At 37.9% G+C, this 21277-nt stretch overlaps 1 protein-coding gene and 1 non-coding gene across 6 annotated transcripts in view; one reads left to right on the top strand and one right to left on the bottom strand.

Annotated features, from left to right (window-relative positions):
• The first annotated feature begins 3270 nt into the window (after positions 1–3270).
• SPHKAP (SPHK1 interactor, AKAP domain containing) overlaps positions 3271–21277 on the top strand; it is a 195162-nt gene continuing 177155 nt past the window's right edge. For 3 of the 5 annotated variants that reach the window (XM_055290864.2, XM_055290862.2, XM_055290863.2), the window contains exon 1: positions 3272–3832. In XM_055290864.2, the coding sequence (XP_055146839.1) occupies positions 3801–3832 (32 nt within the window). In that variant the 5' untranslated portion in view covers positions 3272–3800. Of the gene's footprint in view, positions 3833–21277 lie in introns of all 5 variants that reach the window. The other 2 variants (XM_055290859.2, XM_055290860.2) reach the window with 1 other exon arrangement.
• LOC129488912 (U6 spliceosomal RNA) lies at positions 15545–15651 on the bottom strand. Its single transcript, XR_008659757.1, has one exon. It is a non-coding gene; the product is annotated as a U6 spliceosomal RNA (small nuclear RNA).

Raw genomic sequence — 21277 nt, 5'->3', positions numbered from 1 at the left:
ATCATGCTATTTAGACTCTTTACATTTAATCTAATCATTGGTACATTAAGCTCAAAATTGACAGGGTTTTATTTTGTTGTTTCTGTTTGTTTTCTCCCCTTTTTGTTTTTGTTTCCTTTTTCCTCCTTTACTATGAGTTAAACATTTTTTAAAATTTTTAAATGATAAAAATCATTTAAAATGATTAAAATAAAAAAATTTTTAAATCAATAAAACCAATTTTGATTTAACCTATATTATTTTTGAGTATATCTATCTGCATAGCTTTGTAATTTCTATACATGTTATATATATGTGTATTTGTGTATGTGTATATATGTATGTATATATATGTATATATAAATTTACAGTTTATTGGTGTTGTCAATTTACCAGTTTGAGCAAAATGTGTAAACTTTACTTGTCTTCCACCCTTTACGTTTCTCCCTTTAATATAATTGTCTTAAATGTTTTCTCTATCTATATTTAGAAGCATATCAAATATGCTTTTAAAGAAAGTCGTAATCTTTCTTTAGATTTTCAAATATAGTTTAGGAAACTCAAAAGGAGAAGAAATTCTGTTGTATCTTTCAAATTTTTTCTTACTGTTTTCTTCTTTCCTGATATTCTAAGATGCCTGAGACTGTAAAGACAGTTTCACTGGTGTCTAGAGAATTTCCTTTAATCATTCTTTTAGAAGAGCTCTGCTGGAATCCTATACCATTTTCATCTTCATTTCTAATGAGTATTTTTATTAGACATAAGATTCTGTGTTCATAGTTGTCTTCCTCCACACTTGAAAAATGTCATCAATTACTTCAGTCCTCCATGGCTTCTAGTGGGAAATCCACTGTTTTTGAACTATATTTCCCTTATGGGTAAAGTGATGTTTCTCTCCAACTAATAAAACAATTTGTGTTTTATTTTGGTTACTGTATTTTTCACTTCTAAAATCTCCATTTAGTTTTTCTTTACATCTTCTACTTATATTTGCTTAGATATCTTAGGGGCTGACTTTCTATTTTTTTATTTGTTTATATTACTTATTAAATTATTTTTATCATGGCTGCTTTAAAATCTTTGACAGATACATGTAACATCTCTGCTTTAAAATCTTTGACAGATACATGTAACATCTCTGCTTTAAAATCTTTGACAGATACATGTAACATCTCTGTCATGTCCATGTTATTAATAGTATCGATTGTTTTGTTTTGTGTTGATTCTCATTCAGATCTGGTTTTTAATATGACAAATAATTTTCTATTAAAGTCTGCCTATTTGGGGCATTATGTTAGAACATTCTGAATTTTATTTAAAGAGCTGTTTTAGACGGATTCTCTTGACACTTCTCCTGTAAGGCAAGGAAAATAAGGGCAGCACTTCCTCATCACTACCAAGTGGGGGTAGAAGTCAGGGCTCCTCACTTGGCTTTTGTTGACACCTGACAAACAGGTAGTGGTATTCATTACTGTCAAGCAAGGGCAGGTGGGAGTTCAGGGTCCTCACTAGGCCTGCACTGATATCTCTCTGGCTAAGAGTGGTAGGAGTACCTAGTTCCTGCTTCCCATGTGGCCTTCTGTGATTGGGAGTGGGGGGCAGGGGATACACACAGGGCCTTATTACTTCTGAACTATGGTTTTTGACTTTCCACAACAATTCCTCTGACATTGCCTCAGTGTAGAGTGGAAGTGGGGCCGGGGGGTGCCAATTACTGCTCTGTGGATGTGAAAGTACAAGCTCCACTGATACCAAGGTGAAGAAGCGGTGCTTCTTCATCATTTTTAGGATTAAAAGTCCTGGATCCCATGGAACCAGCCCAAATGCCCATCAATCAACGAGTGGATAAAGAAATTGTGCTATACATATATATGATGGAATACTACTCAGTCATAAAAAGGAATGAATTAATGGCATTTGCAGCAATTTGGATGGAACAGGAGACTATTCTTCTATGTGAAGTAACTCAGGAATGGAAAACCAAACATATGTTCTCACTCATAAGTGGGAGCTAAGCTGTGAAGATGCAAAGGCATAAGAATGATACAACAAACTTTAGAGACTCAGGGGAAAGTGTGGGAGGGAGGTGAGGGATAAAAGACTGCAAATTGGGTTCAGGGTATACTGCTCAGGTGATGGGTGCACCAAAATCTCACAAATCACCACTAAAGAACTTAAGTAACCAAATACCACCTGCTCCCCAAAAATCTATGGAAATAAAAAATATATTTTTAAAAAGTCCTGGCTCCCTACTTTGCCTTAATGCCACCTGTATGTGTGGAATGGGAAGAGGACTTCATTATTTCTGTGTGGATGTGGAAGTTCAAGCTCTTCTTGGCACCATGATGGGGGAAACGAGACATGAAGAGGAGAGTGCCGCCAGTGTTTGTTGGGGATGAAAGTCGTGGTCCCTACTTAGTGTTCTCTGACACCACCTGGCCCAGGGGGCTGACTTACATCCTTAGAGCCTACAGATGGTGAAATGCAGGCTCCCTACTTGGCCTTTGATGGTGTAGTTGAAAAAGGGCCACAGGTTTTTTCTCATGGTGTTTGGCTCCGTATTATTGTGTGTAAATTTTCCACCTTGCTAAGCTGCCTCTTTCCTGATCCTTTGGCTAGAAAGAGGAGTCCTTTGTCAAGGCTTTTCCGGTCTCTGCCCCTTGACATTTCGGGGTTGTCACCTTCTTTAGCCAAAGTCTAGGAGAACCACAGGAACCCATCATCATTCCATGCCTTGAGTCCCAGGATCTCTAGCTAGTCTGCATTCTTCTGTCCACCTTTTTCTCATGCCTGTTTCACAGATAATCTCCAGGGGATTTAGTTGTACTTACTAGGAGGAATAGCTAAAAGTACATTGGCTCAACCTTCCCATTTGTGGAAGTCCCAAATTTTATTTTTAATTTGTTTTTTAACTGGAAAAAGAAGCAGATTCAACAGCGCCCTCATCTTAGCAGATACTTGCTACTATCCGTGTCTTTCTTCTTAAGACAACTGTCCTTTTTGCTCAGGGAGATACCCAGCTGGCAGCTGGGGAAGTTTGTGGCAGCTCTCCCTCCCAGGTTCTGAGTGCTGTCCTAGGATGGATGGCTGCTCTCATAGGTTTTGAGATTTCTATGTGCGTACACGGTTCTAACAGAAGAGAGAGAAGACTAAGTCACAGTTAAGCAAAATGAGTTAAAGAAACGTGAAAACCAAAACCAAGAGAGAAAGTCCAAATAAAGGGAAAAGACTTACGAGGTCAAAGACGGCATCATTCTGAGTGATCGACCATAACATGGTAGACCACAAACAAAAATGAAATCGAGACAGGAAGCCAGAGGAGTGGCGCGCGACCACTGGGGAGTGTGGGCATTGCCAGGAGTGAGGGCGTGAATGTGGGAAAGTGGGTGAACCAACTTCAGGGCTCAGACCTGCTGTACACCAGAGAGAAAGGGAGGGGAGACCGACGGCAGTTGGGGAGAGAGGAATTTTGTCGGAGTCACCTATGCTTCTGGGCACGAATGAGCGACAGAGAAGGATCCTGGAGCAACTGAGACTGGGGCCCGCCCTGCAGGAGGCAGGAGCCAGGCAGAAAGGTGGGAGCGTTGGCCAAGCGCTCCTGCAAGATCAGAGAGGACAGCGGGAGGGGACAGCGGGCGGTCGCAGCGTACAGAGCTTGCTGGCCAGGGAGGAGCGAGTCTCCGTGGGCGCCGCCGCCGCCCCAGCCTGCGCGCCTCTCTTCTGGCGCGCGCCAGTCTGGCACTCTGGGAGCTGGGTCCTAGCACCACAGACTTATCCTTCGCCTGCACTTTCCGTCTTTCTTCTCTAGGCGCCCATCAACAATGGATGGCAACTCCCTGCTCTCGGTACCAAGGTAAGACCCGCTTCTTTCTATGCCCAATACCATGCCTATCAAACTCCGTTCCGCGTTATGAGTCGCTCACCAACTTGCCCCAGAGCGCTTCGGTTTGCACCCGGCTCCCAGCGAGGAGACAGGGGTCACTGCACTTGTAAATAAGTCCGGCCCAGCCTCGCTGGAGCTACAGGGGTCCCTGTCAACTGCCCCACAGGGCACGATGCTGAGTGGGGCCTGTGCGCTGGAGTGGCACGGGTTGGGGGTCAGCCCCGTGCCCGCCTCTAAGGCCCAGGGACAGAGGTCTGCTCTGCCCTGGGTGGACCCAGGAGCCGGACTTTCCGCAGACTCAGCTTGGAGAGGTTTCACACCTTGTGGGGAGACAGATTCCAAGGTCTAAAACAGGAGGGAACCGGGCTAGGGCAAAGTACCCCCGCTTTCCTTCCACCTTGACCTGGGCAGGTGTCTGGGGCTGCTGGGGTGGGGAAGATTGTCCCTCACCCCTGACCGACACCTAGACTGCCCCCAAAGCGAGATCTTAAGACAGGGCAGAAAAGACCTAGGTCCCCTGCAGTCCCACCGTCCTCCGCCGTCCCCACACCCCCTGCCAGTCTGCGAGTTCCTTCTTTAACACCTTTGGCTTTGTTCGTCCCCGACACCGGGGTAGATCACGGACGCCACCCCAGGCGCTGCCGGGTGCGAGTAACGTGTTTTTCGGGGTTTCTTTCTCCTCTTTTTTGCCCCTGTTCCGCACTCCTTCTAACTCAGTCCTTTGAGAAATTAAGAACCTGAGATTTTTATGTCTTTCCCATAAACGTCTGGGTAAATCGGGGCGGTGGTGCTGGTCCTGCTCCCCCAGCCGGGCAGGTGGCCTTTGGGTTCTTTGCGCTCGCTGGGCGCGGAGCGTTCGCGCCGGGAGCCGAGGATGCTGTTGCTCCCAGGGAGAGGGTGCCCTGGCTGCGGCGCAGCCCCACCTCTCCTTGGCAGCGGCTTAGCGTGGCTCTTCGTGCCATCCCTACTCCCTTTTTACCCCAAGCAAACAGGTAGGTAGCTTCCAGAGGAGAGCACTAGGCCCTAGAATAAACACTTTAAGTTCAGATTCTTGGAGAGCAGCAAAACCCAATATCCACTGGCCAGGGCACACATGGAGTAATACTACCTTACTAAGGAGCCGACATGCGGTGGGAGGGGAGGTGGGGGTGGCGGAGGAGGAGAGAGACTGCTTTCCAAAGGCGTTGAAGGCTGCCATCTAGAGACCTGAATTATCTGTATTCCGCGATGAAATAACGCTTTCTCAGCTCCACAGGCACTTCCTCCTTAACCGTCCCTTCGCCGCGGGGGTAGCAAATGGTTCAGAAGAGGCCCGCGGTGGTTTCTGTGCACCCCTTGAAGCAGCTCTTAAGTGAAGTCTCAATCCCCACACTCCCGATCCCTGCCCCAGCGGAACAGTGTGAAACGACCACCACTGTCTTTCCATTTTGGCGATTTTTTTTAACTTAAAAAAAAATTGCCAGTGATATTTAAGCAAAGGCATTAAGGTGTTTGGAAAGTCATGTAAATTGGAAGCTCACTTTCTCCACCTACCTATTCTACTATCTAGGGCAAATGGTCATTAGAATTGAAACGGTGAATTGGGTGGTCCTAATAATCTTCCAATAGATAACAGATTGATTGCTTTAATCCGGTTTTACAGACCAATATAGCTGTGCCTGAATCCTGACTATATTTCTATTCAAATACTGGAACATTTTCTATTTTAGACAATTACTAGAAACACATTGTGCCAGTAATTTATTAAAATTATTTGTCTCAGTACTATAAAATGACCTTATAAAGAGCAAAGTAACTCCGATGATATTGCTCTGTATCTTGTAGTCGCCTATCAAAATGTTAACATAGGCTTAATATCAGCTGCAGCAAACTAAGCTTTATGAACCTGACTTTTTATTCACCAATTTCCACAAATCAGTGTAGTAATTTCGGGTATTTTATTAGCCATCTTAATGCACAAATCAGCGTAGTAATTTCGGGTATTTTATTAGCCTTCTTAATCCACAAATCAGTGTAGTAATTTTGGGTATTTTATTAGCATTCTTAATCATGTAAATTAACTCCTGTACATGAGTTAATTCAATCCTCTATTTCATTGTATGCAAGAAACACCATTCCTTTTCTATAAGACTTAATTGAAAGCCATAGGGATTGGTATGCAAAAAGTAAATTAAAATTTTTAATGGTGTAGACAAATCATGTATTAGTCATGCTACTTGTTCACAAAACATTGCATTTTAAAGAATTGACTATTGAATATTCCAGGTAAGCTTTTCGAGGAAAACAACAATGATCAGCAAATATCAAATTGTTGTTGGTTAAGGCTTGTGATGTCCAAATCTGAAAACATTTTTGGTATCTAATAAAATTAAGTTGGTGTTTATAAATCATTGTTTATCTTAAGAATTAGAAAACAACTTAAGACATTCTACTTAATCATTAGAGAAAACAAAATGATTTAATAACATATTAATTATAGAATTTTTTTATGTTGGCTTTTCCATTTTCTTAGAATTTTCAATTAAACACAAATATAAATTACTGAAATTTCAATCAAGCAATATTCTGTGAAGATTGACATTAAAACTTAATTTGACTCATATACTTTAGGAACTGTAAAACATGTTGTTTTTTTTAAGGAAGTGTTTTGGGTTCTTTGAGTTATTAAACTGTATTCCCTTCCTTCTGTGAAAACTCTAATTCATTTTTACTATGAATATTTTCATTTTTAAAGGTGCAGTAAATTATATGGATTGCATCACAGATTTCTTAAAATCACTCGTTATCAAAGCTGAAAGATATCTTCCATAAGGAAACCAAGCTGTGCAGAGATTAAATGTTTCCATGTTAGTTGCATTATAGACCCGGAATCCAAGTGTTTTCTGACTAGTAGTCCAATTCAAGAAAAAAAAATTTAAGACGGATTTTTTTTTTAATCTAAAAGCTTTGATAGAGATTCTTTAGTCATCTGTTTTATGGAAAATTGATTTGATTTGCTAAGTCGCAAAATTAGATATTAGAAAACCAAAAAAAGAATCAAAGGACTTCCATCCAGTGTGTTCTATAGTACACTGTATTACAATGCCGTAGTTTCCACTTACAGAAAAAAAATCAGTCTCACTTTTATATTGGTAACTAGTGTGTGTTTAGTAAGGTGTTATCAAGTGTTATCTAATATATTAAATTATTTGATCATCACATCCTTGTGAGTCAATCACGACAGATATTATCATCTCCATTTCCTAGCTGAAAACTCTGAAGGCAAAGGAAATTAAATAAAGCAAATAATTGTATTAAAAAATCCATATAAATTGTATGGAGCAGAGCTAGGTCATCCACAAAATTTTTCTGCCTTCAAGTCCAGTTTTCTCTTGTGTACTGATTGAAAATCCATACTTCATTTTAAATGGAAGGAAAAAGAATTTCTGGTACACAATTTGGACACTGATACCATCAGAACAGATGGGGGCAGCCTAAAAGCAAGGAGACCATCTTTTAAAGCCAGCAAGTGCTAAAAATAATCTTTTTTAGCAAACAGAAATAGTTTGTCACCTTGACCATATCTAAGCTTGAATTTGAATGTTAAGAGAGTTCCCTGTTTTCTAAACATTTGCATTGTTATACTGTATTGTTTTGTTCTTTTTGCTTGGTTTACTGGATTCTATTTTAATAATAAAATTTTTATATGGCACTTCAAATGATAAGATCAAAACTCATCAAATGTAAACTTTTGAAAAAACAATTTAGATTGATTTTCTCCATGTGTAATAATGTATATAGGCGTCCTGTCATTTTGTTTTAACCAATTCAAAGTTTAATGCAGACACATTTCACTAAAACTCATCAGAATCTCAAGATTTTACCTCTCAGTATGTTAGTTCCAGGAAAAATAAAATTGATTTTTTAAAATGGAACAAACAACCCAATACTGTATACTGGACTATGATCTTCCATCACCAAGTTTTTATAGAAAGGTTAACTGATTTTAGATTTGCACAAAGGGAGAAATTTAAGAGTATATTTAAATTTCTTTGTCCTATTTATGAAAAACTTTCAGAAAAGATTAATCCATTACTCTTAAGTTGAGGAACAGGGACAAATACGAAATACTGCCTTAAGAGTACACTTAACTTCATTCTCGGTCTTGGAATGCACACTGTCCTCAAGGCCAGCACTGAGCTGTGGGCACATTCCCCAAGTCTCACTCTCTTCTCAGAGTAACACTGCCCAAGAGGTACAATTTCCTATAGAGAAAGGAACTGGGAATTAGAAAGTCCTGGTGCCTCAAACTCTGAGAGTCCACGTTGTTGCTGGGTCATGGATAGTTGGTTAAGAGACTGGAATTCTGAAGGCAATTCCCAATAGAGAAACAAAAACAAAAACAAAACAAAACAAAAAAAAACAAAGGCTTAAAAGACCAACATTAAAACTACACTTCGGATACTGGCAAGTTTTATGGGCCCTTGCTCCATCATCTTGTAAATGGGCCCTTACAATCATCTCATAAATGAATGATTAGGATATATTTTGTTTTACAAGTGGCCTCCTTTGGCTAGTGCTACTCATTTGAATTGAGTTTTTTCTTGGTGTTACAGAGTTACAGCTACAAATAATTGTAAGGAGGGGAAGAGGAAACAGTGATGTATTTTTTTGTTTGTTTTGTTGTTTTGTTTTTTTGTTTTTGTTTTTGAGACGGAGTTTCACTCTTGTTGCCCAGGCTGGAGTGCAATGGCGCGATCTCCGCTCACTGCAACCTCCACCTCCTTCCGGGATTCAAGCGATTCTCCCGCCTCAGCCTCCCAAGTAGCTGGGATTACAGGCATGTGCCACCACGCCCGGCTAATTTTGTATTTTTAGTAGAGACGGGATTTCACCATGTTGGTGAGGCTAGTCTCAAATCGATCTCAGGTGACCCGCCTGCCCCGGCCTCCCGAAGTGCTGGGATTACAGGCGTGAGCCACGCGCCCAGCCCTGTATTTGATATTTGGAGACCTGGTGCTTAGTCCTGTTCTGAAATTAATGGCTGAGACTGTCCGGGCAAGTTACCTGACCTGTTGCTTCTCTGCCTCCTCGTGGATGTGCTGACGTGTATCTTGGATATACTTATCTTCTATGTCCCTCTTACTTTAATCTTCTATAATGCCACAATCTGTATTGTAGCAGGTACTCTCCCTTGGGTATGATATGGATAAATGTCTTACTCTCTTGAAAGAGGTAGGTGAAATCAAGGCATTTAAAAGAACTGAAACGACACCCACCCATCCAAACGAAAGCTTGTCTTCGAGAATTGGGCTGTATTGTTTTTAATGTTCCCCCAGAGGTGGAAAGCAGCATTATACTTACAGAAACTCTTTTGTAAAGAAGACAGCACGGTAATTAAGATCCCGGTTCTGTCACATATTAGTGATTGGTTATCCACTCTGGGGCAAAATGCTTACCTACTCTGTGATTTATTTTCATCATCTGGGAAATGCAAAAACTACTTCAAACATTTGAAAAGAATGTGAGGCTTGAGATAGTATTATGAAGTAAAAGAAATAGTCTTTAGCGATTGCTTCCCTTCATACTGAAGGAACTCCTCTAAACATGATGGTTTCATGATAGATTTTTAAAGTTAATACTAGTGAATAGCTCGCATAACTCAAAGATAAAGTTGACTTTATCTGATATTAGTGTAGATACCCTTTCTTCCTTTTGGCTTATTTTTTTCTATCTTTTTTTTTTAAATCTATCTATCTCTTCAAATTTAAGTTGTTTCTTATAGATAGGGTATTGTGTCTTACCTTTTTATCTCATTTAAAAATCTCTTTTTTTTTAACTGATGTGTTAAAATCATTCGCATTTGTTAAGATTGTAGATGGGGATAAATTAACTTGCTATTTTCTATTTGTGTCATATGTTTTTTATTCTTTTTTAAAATTTCTGCTCTGCTTGGGTTAAATGAGAACTTTTTTGGGATTCTCTTTTACTTTCTTTATTGATTCATTTTTATCTTTTGTTAAAAAATGTGTGGTTGCTCCAGGATTTAGAAGATGTTTTTTATTAAGCAGAATCTACCTTCAAATTTTAACATACCACTTCACATCCAGTGTGAGGTTTTTACAAGTATACATTCCAAATTATCTCGTCTGATCTTTTGTGCTAATATCATCACATATTGTATTTTTACAAATGTCATAAACACTATCTATTTTGCTTTAAATCATCAGATATTTTTAGAAATATATTCCTAATTCTATAATTAGAAATATGAGAAAAAACCTTCATTTATTCCATTTCTGACATCTCATTTGCATACAGCCAAGTTTCTGCCTGTTATTAACTTCTCTTCTGTCCAAAGAGCTTCTTGGATCTGTGACTTCATGCCTATTATTAATTCTGAAAAAAAATTCAGCCATAATTTCTTAAAATGGTTTTCCTATCCTGTTCTGCTTTTTTCTTTTCCTTCTAGAATTTTAATTGCACATATATTAAAATACAGCTCTTGGATGTTCTCTTATAATTTTTTTTTGTTTCCTTTCTTTTTCCTTTTTTTTTTCAGATGGGTAGTTTGTATTGACGTATCTTTGAGTTCATTGATTCTTTCCTTGGCTGAGTTCATTCTACTGATATATTTATCAAAGGCATTCTTCATCTGGTTACCATGCTTTACATTTTTCGCATTTCCATTTAGCATTTAGTTTTACCTTATAGTTCTTATCTCTCTGCTGTAACTACTCACGCGAGCTTGCATGCTGTCTGCCTTTTCCATCAGAACCATTTAAATTATAATCATGATTTGTAATTCCCTGCCAAATAGTTCCAACATCTGTGCCATGCCTAGGTCTGGTTTTGTTGGTTGCTTCATCCCTTGGAAGTGTTTTTCTTTTTTCCTTGCTTTTCAATAGGGCTGGTAATTTTTTGTTGAAAGCCAAAAATCTTGTGTAAAATAATAGTGTCTCCAAATGGAAACTGGGAGTCAGCATCATATTCCCATGTTAAAGACGAGGAATGAAACGGAGAAAAGTTAAATGACTTGTCAAAGGTTACTCATGTAGTGAGTGACCGAGACAGAACTTGATCTCTAGGATTTCAAACTCAAAGTCTAATGTTAACTCCATCACTGTTCCTCTCAGTTTTCTAATGCCAGTACATTTCCACTCTGGAGTCCTTCAAGACCATCTCATGCCACATAGCTTTGTTTATTTCAGACGTTTTTCACCTCAAATTCTAAGAATGTCATTGAAGTATATGAGAAAAAAAAAAAAAAAGATTCCTGCCTGTGATTATCTTACTATGTAATCTCAAGATATCACCTTCTTTCTGAATGTCTTTTGATTCAGTCTTTCTCAAAATATGGTCTCTGAATCAAAAGCAGCTACAAAGATGGGTGGATGCTATAAGAGGCTTTGACACAGCCACAGGAAGCAATGGAAACACAGGGAGTGACAGCCAACAAAGTTTAGCATGTGAATTAGAAAGTTTGTATCTGTTCCCAATAGAACTAAGAATTCAGACACTAAAGCCTCTACCTGCATGCCAAGCCACATTTCTCCTCAAGGTAGAAGAGGTGGCATATTCTGCCACATGGTTTAACAGAGTTTTTCTCCAAAGAAAATAATAATAACATGCAGACCAATGTGCCTCGTTTTATTCCTTTTAACTACATATTACAGAGCCAAGTTATTGAAATAGTGTATGAACTTGTTAGAGTAGACATGGTTTTTGAAGTACAAGTTAGTTCAAAAAACATAAAGGCATCGTATTGTTTTTCTATTACTGCTTTTAAAAATTGTCAGAAAATGAGTGGCTTAAAACAATACATTTATCATCTCACACTTCTGTAGGTCAGAAGTCTGACATGGATCTCACTGGGATAAAATCAAGGTGTGGCCAGGGCTGAATTCCTTTCTGGAGGTTTTGTAGGAGAAATGGTCTTATTGCCATTTCCAGCTTCCGGAGGCTGCTTATATTGCTTGCCTCATGACTACCTTTCTCCATCTACAAAGCTAGCAATGGAGGGTTGAGTCCTTTTCTCCCATCACACCATCTGACTTCTGACCTCCTCTTCTGCCTCCCTCCTTCACTTTTAATAAAACTTGTGATTACATTGGGTCACCTGGATAATCCAGCATAATCTTTCTATATTAAGATTGGCTGGCTAGTAAACTTAATTCCATCTTGAACCTTGATTTTGCTTTGTCATACGATGTCACATATACTACAAGTTTCAGGAATTAAGATATTGACATCTTTGAGGGAGTTCATTCTTCAGTCTACCACAGGCATTAACTGAACAAAAAACTGATCATTCTGGTCATCAAATGACACATGAAATTCTACTAGGACTAATTTCTTTCTTGTCTCTTTCCCCTTGTTTCCTTCTTTCTTTCTTTACTAAATAAAAGGGAAGAGGAACAAGACTATTTGTTCCTCCTCTGTGAGACGTGAGTCATTCAGTCATTCAACTAAAGATCATTCAAGAACCTGAAACCAGATCAGGATGGACCTGGAAACCCTATTCACTCTTTGGAGCGTGTTTACTGCAGTGGTCATTAATGCTATTCAGCAAGTTTTCCAATTGTACTCCTAAGCATAGGGCAGGCTTGTACTTGCTCTTCTCCTTGATATAAGACATAGTGACATGATATGATTTGGCCAATGCAAAGTGCATAGAAGGGATACGTGTCTCTTCCAATGTAAGTGTTAAAGATCTCATGTGTGACTTGCTTCATTTTTCTTACTTTCTGCCATGGTGACTAACAGATTTCAGGTTGTGGCTGTTCCAACAGCCTGAGTCTCAGAATGAGCTTGAATTGGAGCAGAGCCCCAAGCCAGTCCATGATGGACATGTAGCATGAGTAAGAAATACAAATAAGCCTTTGTGGTCTTAATCTCCTGGGGTTTTGTAATTGTGTGATATTGTAGTATAACCTAGCCCATCCTGCCTGACCCGGCTACCCTCGGGGTTGAAATGGTAGGTGATCAGATGGGCTTTGCATTGGCTTGTGAAGATTTCCAAAGGATCTCACAGAACTCTTTGTGCTCTAGACTTCCAAAGACCCTTATCACTACCTAACAACATATTCCTGGATGTATTGCTATGAGGATGAAGTTGGAAAAAGGGAGAAATGAGTCTCACCCTGACCAGTTGTGCAAGTAGTCAGGAGGTATGTCCTGTGGACCAGCTCCAGATAATAACAATAAATACCATGGCCTGTAGGCTTCTCCTAGAGACATGGAGTGTGAACTGGGAATCATACTTATCCTGTTATCAATTCACACATTGCCCATTTCATAGTCCACAAGCTAGCTGCTGCTATTTAGGGATGGAATGATGTTGTGTCATATACGCTTTTAACTCTTGCAAATATGGTGCTACATTATCATTTTCCTTTTTTTATTCTTTCATTTCTCTTTCATCCTCATATGATTAAAAATATAGTAAACATATTTAACTTGTACATTTATTATATATTATACATCCTTATATAGGATATACACACACACAACTTTATAAGATTTTTTCACAAAATCCAACATACCATAATTTATTGCCCCTTAAGAGATTTTCAAAGGTTATTTTGACTCCAAAAATTTTCAAGATAAACAATGACATTAGATGCTAAATCTCACTTTAGATACATCTGTGCTGCACAGGGGTTGACAAAACACTGATTTTGGTAGCAGGTCAATAGGAGTAAGAAGAAGATTGAAGAGTCAATTGTCAGTCAACATTTATTGAGCAGACACTCTCTCCTGACACCTTCAAGACTCTCAATGGAGTAAGAAAGACCCAGTTCTTGCCTTCCTTACATTAACAGTGTGTGGGTCCAAGAAAGTGAGTACAGCTGGGGCCACAAATCAAAGGATATAAAGAGACATGTTAGGAAGTAGATACCCAGTACACCAGGAAGTTGATACTCATTCCACTCTGAAATTAACTTTTCATTTCTTGAGTGATCTCGCGCAAACAAACCAAACTGATCAGTCCTTCTCTTATTTAATTCTTAGGAGCATTCGACATAATTGACAGGTGACCCCTAACTTAAAACTATTTCTTCATAAGAAGAGACTCACCTATACAATATAGGCAAACTTATAAAAAGGCAAACTTGGCTTTTTAATTAGCAAGTGCTATTCTCTATGTTGGGAAAATAGGAACCCATTGGATATGGGATATTAGAATTACAAAGGACTTGAGTGCAGGTCATCTTACCCAATCCCCTTCCTTTACAGATGAAGAAACCAAAGTCAAGAAAAGTTAAATGAATTACTCAGATCACACAAATATTTAGAAGTTAAGCCAAGAATAAAATGATATGCAACAGATTGTACTTAAGACTGCACTGGATTTACTTAAAATAATAATAATAAATCTCCGAAACAAAATTGGAAGCACTTGAAATTTTCTGGTACAGAAAAATATGTCTATCATCCACGTCTAAATACCTTCTTTACTTTTCCATAAGAACAAATAATATCTATACAATTTCTCACCTACTTATTTCACTTCAGCTGCCAGAAGTCCTAGTAACAAATTCAAAGCTCAATTATAACAACAGTGTAGAAGTTTATGACCTGAATATTTGTGTTGTTGTTAACCATGATATTGACCTCTTATTATAATTTCTAGTATTTTTAGCCCTGAGTTCTAACTTGTGTTTTTCCACTTTATTGCATATATCTTTTCTGTTAACGATCACAAATTCCTAGAGAAACAAGATGGAAAGGAGATATACCCCAGCGATATGGTAGGCTTGGTTCCAGAACAATACAATAAAGTAAATATCGTAATGAAGTAAGGCACAAATTTTTTTTGGTTTTCCAGGGAATACAAAAGTTATGTGTACTCTATAGCATAGTATATAAAGTGTGTGATAGTATTTTGTGTAAAACCATAATGTACATATCTTAATTAAAAAAACTATATTAAAAAAGTGGTAATGATCACCTGAACCTTCGGAGAGTTCTGATCTTTTTGCCAGTGGCGGGTCTTGCCTTGATGTTGACGGCTGCCAACTAGTCAGGGTGATTGTTGCTGAAGATTGGGGTGGCTATGCAAATTTCTTAAAACAAGAAAACAAAAATGCTTGCTCCATAGATTGACTTTGCTTTTCGTGAAAAACTCCTCTGTAGCATACTATGCTGTTTGATAGCATTTTGCCCATAGTAGAACTTTCAAAACTAGAATCAATCCTCAATCTCTGTCACTGCTTTATCAGTTAAATTTATGCATTTAGAACACCTTATCAAATTAAGTTTTCTAAACTCTTTGTGGTCATTTCAACAATGTTCACAGCATCTTCACCAGGAGTAGTTTCCATTGCATAAAACCCAATTTATTTGCTCATCCATAAGAAGCACTTCCTCATTCGTTCAAGTTTTATCATGAGATTGCAGCAATTTAGTCATATCTTCAGACTCGGTTTTTAATTCTAGTTCTTACTATTTCTATCAAATTTGCAATTACTTTAGCCACTGAAGCCTTGAACCCCTCAATGTCATCCATGAAAGTTGAAATCAACATCTTCCGGACTCTCATTAATGTTGATATTTTGGCCTCCTCATGAATCATGAATGTTCATAATAGCATCTAGAATGCTGAATTATTTCCAGAAGATTTTTAATTTACTTTGCCCAGGTCCATCATAGGAATCACTATGTATAGCAACTACACCCTTGTAATTTTTTTTAATTTTCAAAAATATGGAATGCTTTAAGAATTTTCATGTCATTTTTGTGCTGGGTCCATGCTAATCTTCTCTGTATCATTCCAATTTTAGTAAACATGCTGTGTAAAAAAGCACAAAATGTACTTTTTAAATCATAAGACTTGAAAATCGAAATTACTCCTTGATCCTTGGCCTACAGAATGGATATTATGTAAGAAGGCATAAAAACAACATTAATTTTCTTGTAAAACTTCATCAGAGCTCTTGGGTGACAAGGTACATTGTCAGTGAACAGGAACATTTTGCAAGAAATATTTTTCTAAGCAACAGGTCTCAGTGGGCTTAAAATAAACAGCAAACCGTGCTGTAAACAGACATGCTATCATCCAGGCTTTGTTCCATTTACAGAGCACAGAGAGAGTAGATTTATCATAAATCTTAAGGGCCCTAGGATTTTTGGAATAGTAAATGAGCATTAGCTTCCACTTAAAGTCACCAGCTGCATTAGCACTTAAAAAGTGAGTCAGCTTGTCTTCTGAAGCTTTGAAGCCAGGCATTGACTTCTCCTCTCTAGCTATGAAAGTCCTAGATAGCATCTTGTTCTAATGTAAGGATTTTTCATTTACATTGAAAATCTGTTGTTTATTGAAGCCACCTTCATCAATAATCTTTGCTAAATATTCTGGATAATTTTCTGCAGCTTCTCCATCAGCACTTGCTGCTTGACTTTGCACTTTTATATATGGAGAGAGTTTCTTTCCTTAAACCTCATGAACCAACCTCTGCTAGCTTCAAACTTTTCTTCTGCAGTTTCCTCACCTCTTCCAACCTTCATAGAATTGAAGAGAGTGAAGGCCTTGCTCTGGATTAGGCTTTGCCGTAAGGGAATGTTGTGGTTGGCTTGATTGTATGTCCAGAACACTCAGACTTTCTCCATATCAGCAATTAGGCTGTTTCTTTTTCTTATCATTCATGTATTCCCTGGATTAACACTGTTGATTTCCTTCAAGCACTTTTGCCTTTGCATTCACAATGTGGCTAACTGCTTGATGCAAGAGGCCTAGCTTTTGGCCTGTCTCATCTTTCAATATCCCTTCCTCACTTCATCATACCCAGTTTTAGATGTAAGGTGAGATATCTGTGACTTTTCCTTTAATTTGAAGACCTACAGGACATTTTAGAGTCATTAATTGGCCTGACATCAATATTATTTTTTCTTGGGGAATAGAGAGACCCAAGGAGAGGAAGAGAGAAGGGGTAACTTCCAGTCAGTGGAACAACAATCAGACCACCATTTGTCGATTAAGTTCGCCTTCTTGTATAGCCATGGTATGTGGTGCCCCAAAATAATTAAAATAGTAACATCAAAGATCACTGATCACAGATTACCATAATAGCTGTCATACTAATAATGACAAATTTTAAAATATTGCAAGAATTTTCAAAATGTGACACAGAGACATTAAGGGAACACATGCTGTTTGGAAAAATGATGCCAATAGGATTACTGGATGCACAGTTTCCACAAACCTTCAATTTATAACACAGTATCTGCAGAGCACAGTAAAGTGCAGTAAATTGAGGTCTGTCTATATCCATTATTAAATCAATCAGTCTATAGATCAATCATTTTCTTTAAAACAACAGAAAAAATAATTTTCTTGTGGCAAGTTGAAGCTCATAAAAATTATGGTCTATTCATATTTAATTTGACTTTAATGATAAACTGTATATAAAAAGTTGTAAGTAGTTTCTTTGAAATGATTAGTGCATTAAAGTAAAATCAAGTGTTTTAAAATAAATATATAATAAGATAGAATGCTAAAGTTTTGTTGGATATTTTCCTAAATTATTCATTAAGCATAATATTACATATACATTTTAAATATGTGTGCATATATAAGATATCAGTGTATACTAAAGGTATTAATGTATGAGAATGTCTTTTTCAGTTTGTACATTTTATACTTTAGTGTATTTTTCTCAGATATTACAATGAATTAAATAATATGATAGAAACTTTAAAATATCTAATACTGCTTCCAAAGATACTAAGAGAATTGATCATTTCCTTTCTATATACTTCAGTGTTAATATAAGTTACATAACATATCTTATTTCTTTTTGTCCTACAAGCCTATAATTTTGAACTAAGAACATAAAAAGAATTCAGTAAATTACTTTTGGTAGACTGCATATACGAATAGACTTACCCATTTATTTTCACTTGAGTACGTAATTCTTCCACTTAATTTACATAGACAAATACATTAAAGAATTTATCTGGGTAATTCAAACCAAAAATAAAACTCAGATAAAAATAAATTAAGAACCCATTGAAGTCATTTTTCTCTAAGCAAAATCTTGGCCCCATATAATGTGTTCATTGCTGACTCATGGATTTAATATATCATGAATGTTTTTAATTTTTACTCCAACTTTTTAAATAAATGAATCAACAGTGCTTCAATATAGTAATTAAAAAGGTACATTGACTTCACTTGTGTTAATTATCAGTAGATTGGTGATCTGATCTGGCATTGTTACACTATTAGTATTTCTGTCTTTGCAAAGGTGAAAAAAATGTGGTGACTTCATGAGAATCAGGTAATATAGAAAATTAGTTGCAGTTTCATCACATGGATCATTATAAAAGTATCCAAGAAAGAGATTCACTATTCAGAAAACATCCTAACTAGATAAGTTATTATCACAATTGATATAGTTTGGATGTATGTCCCCACCCAAACCTCCTGTTGAAATTTAACCCTCAGTGTTGGAGGTGGGGCCTGGTGGGAAGTGATTGGATCATGGGGCCGGGTTTTTCATGAATGGTTTAGCACCATCCTCTTGGTGCTGTCCTCATGATAGTGAGTTCTCGCAAAATCTGGTTGTGCGAAAGTGTATGGCACCCTCCCCTCTCTCTCTGGATCCTGCTCTCACCATGTGATGTGCTAGCTCCCGCTTTGCTTTCTGCCATGACTGTAAGCTTCCAGAAACCTCCCTAGAAGCACATACCAATTCTGTGCTTCCTGTACACCCCGCAGAACTGTGAGCCAATTAAACCTGCTTTCTTTATAAATCACTAGGTCTCAGGTATTTCTTCACAGCAATGCAAGAATGATACAATAACCATAATAACACCCAGCTCTTATAGATCATAGTCATTCATCATGCAGAAGAAATGTGTGAAAATATTAATGAACATTTTCCTCAGTATTTCTATTGTGTCAAAGACATTTTCCACAGGATAAATAAGAAGATATATCAAGAATGAGGCAGGAAAAGAGAAGACATGATCCAAGTTTTAACCTTGAAAATTAATTATGTAGGATAGGTATGGATGATTGAGAGTAGGCAAAAAATCAGGGGAACACCTTACTTATTTGAAAGGAAGAGATAAAACCTAGTGACTTGAATATAGTCTTCATTATGTGAGGGTACATAAAACCTGGAAAAAGGCATGTAAAGTAAATTTACTACAAGGCGGTCTAGGTGTCATATTAAATGGTGAACCAAGTTAATATGTTTGGGCATTTCTCTTTCAAAATAATATAAGGGAAATTAGTTCATTTTGTCAATAGTTTTTAAGTAAATATGGATTATGTAATAAATAATGAATTAGGTGTTGATTAATAGATCATAACTTTCCCTTCAAAATTGTATGTAAACATGGCCCTTGTGTCACAAGATCATAAGCACCTCATAAACAGTCTCATCAATTTTGCCAGCACTCCCTTTAATTCTTTGATTCTCAGATCTGTCTCTTTGAGGCACCTATCATGTCATAGTCCTCATGGGTTTTCTCCTCTTCTGACATTAACAGTTCTCACTCTGCCAGACTCATTTGGTGGTAGTTTCACATGTGATTAAAGAGTTCTCTAACTTTACTTTCTTCTTTTTTTGGAAATCCTTCATCTTCCTCAAAGTTTGCCATTCCAGTTGATTAGCATTTTACTTAAATAAAAGTCACAACCTGTTAAAGTATCAACAGGCAACAACCACCAAATATGTTGATGCAATGGACAGAGAGACATTCAAGGTAGGTGGGGTGAGAACTTTACTGGAAACTAATTGTTAAATGTTCAGTACATTAGTTAAGACAACTCTTGCTTTCTTACACAATCTTGTAATTGCAGAGACTGGCTTAACAATAACAAGGACACCTGATCTTTTGGGGGATAATTTGCAATCACTTTAAGTTTATCAGATTTTCTCCAGGGAATGACATTGCCAAAAATCATTTTTATTTTCACAAAGGTTATCTGTAGAGGAGTGAGTTATCTCACTAAGCAATGAAGGTGCAATTGAATATTTCAAAAACTCAATCCTCTAAGAAATGTTCTAACGTAGTTAATATTACAGAGGTCTTTATGTTTCCAAAATACCTTACAATTATTATTCTATATTTAATGCACTGGTAGTTATTTCAACTGAATGTATGAAAGGCACCAAATGGTGTTCCAGGAAGAAAGTAGGCCCTTGATAAATATCAATACCCTTCTCTTCCCTTTGGATAAGACCACAGTGTTATTCAAAGTCTAAAAGACAGCACATAGATCAATTGGATTAGAACTGTGTAGCGGGACTTCCAACAGTGTTTGAAGTGACAAGGACTTTGGGGAAATGGATACATGTCTAGTCTCTCAGGGTTACCGAGTCACTCATTGACCCCTATAGTGGGTTCCAAACGCCTGTGAGATGGGTAAAAAAAAAAAAAAAAATGCTGCCACAGAAACAAGTCTCTTTATAGAGAGTTAAGGTCAAATGTAAAATAGATAGAAGCCTTGGCAAAACAGAATCCATTCATCCTTTTATTTATTCAGTATTCAGTACTCATATTGATCCTTTATTGTATATCAGATAATATCAGCTGAAATGCAATAATGAACACAAGTAGAGTCCACTCCCTTCTCATGGTACCAATGGAGAGAAAGACAATGACATCAGTGGACACATAGCAAATTGACATGTGTGCGCCAAGGAAAAGGAACATGGTCTTTAAGAACATATGACAATGAACAAGACTTAAGCAGGAGAGCAAAGCAGAGTGCATTCTCATGAGGAAGAGTGCTCTGGCAGCCAGACCAGCAGCTGGAAGAGTCCAGAGGCAGGAGAGTAATTGAGCATTTAAAGAGCTCTAGGTGTGTGCCTGAAGTACAGGAAATGAGGAAGAGATGAGTGACAATGAGACCTGAAAGGTAGGGGCCAGAATAGGTTAAGCCTTGGGGACCATTGGGTATTCCTCCTAAAAACAATGTGATGTCATTGATGGTTTTCAATGTAGAGGTGGCTGGAAGCCCTAATTCATATAAAGGTTGTAGCCCAGTGTGTGGCATACTGTAAATGCTTCATAAACAGAAACTGTTACTATTGCAATAATCACTGTTGAAACTATAATTTCAATACCACAATGTTTGGGGGCTGTATTAGTCAGGGCTTTCCACAGGGACAGCATTAATAAGACATATGTATGCATGAAAGGGAGTTTATTAGGGAGAACTGGCTCACACGATCACAAGGCAAAGGCCCACGATAGGCCATCTGCAAGCTGAGGAAGAAAGAAGCCAGTAGTGACTCAGTCAAAGTCTGAAAGTCTCCAGAACAGAGAAGCCAACAGTGCAGTCTTCAGCCTGTGGTTGAAGGCCTGAGAGGCCCTGGCAAACCACTGGTGTAAGTCCAAGAGTCCAAAGGCTGAAGAATCTGCAGTCTGATGTCCAAGGGCAGAAGGAAGCATACAGCCCGGGAGAAAGAAGGAAAC

The sequence above is a fragment of the Symphalangus syndactylus genome, chromosome 8 (assembly GCF_028878055.3).
Source record: "Symphalangus syndactylus isolate Jambi chromosome 8, NHGRI_mSymSyn1-v2.1_pri, whole genome shotgun sequence".
Classification (NCBI taxonomy): domain Eukaryota; kingdom Metazoa; phylum Chordata; class Mammalia; order Primates; family Hylobatidae; genus Symphalangus; species Symphalangus syndactylus.
The sequence above is the reverse complement of the archived record's forward strand: the minus strand, read 5'-3'. Positions and strand labels throughout refer to the sequence as shown.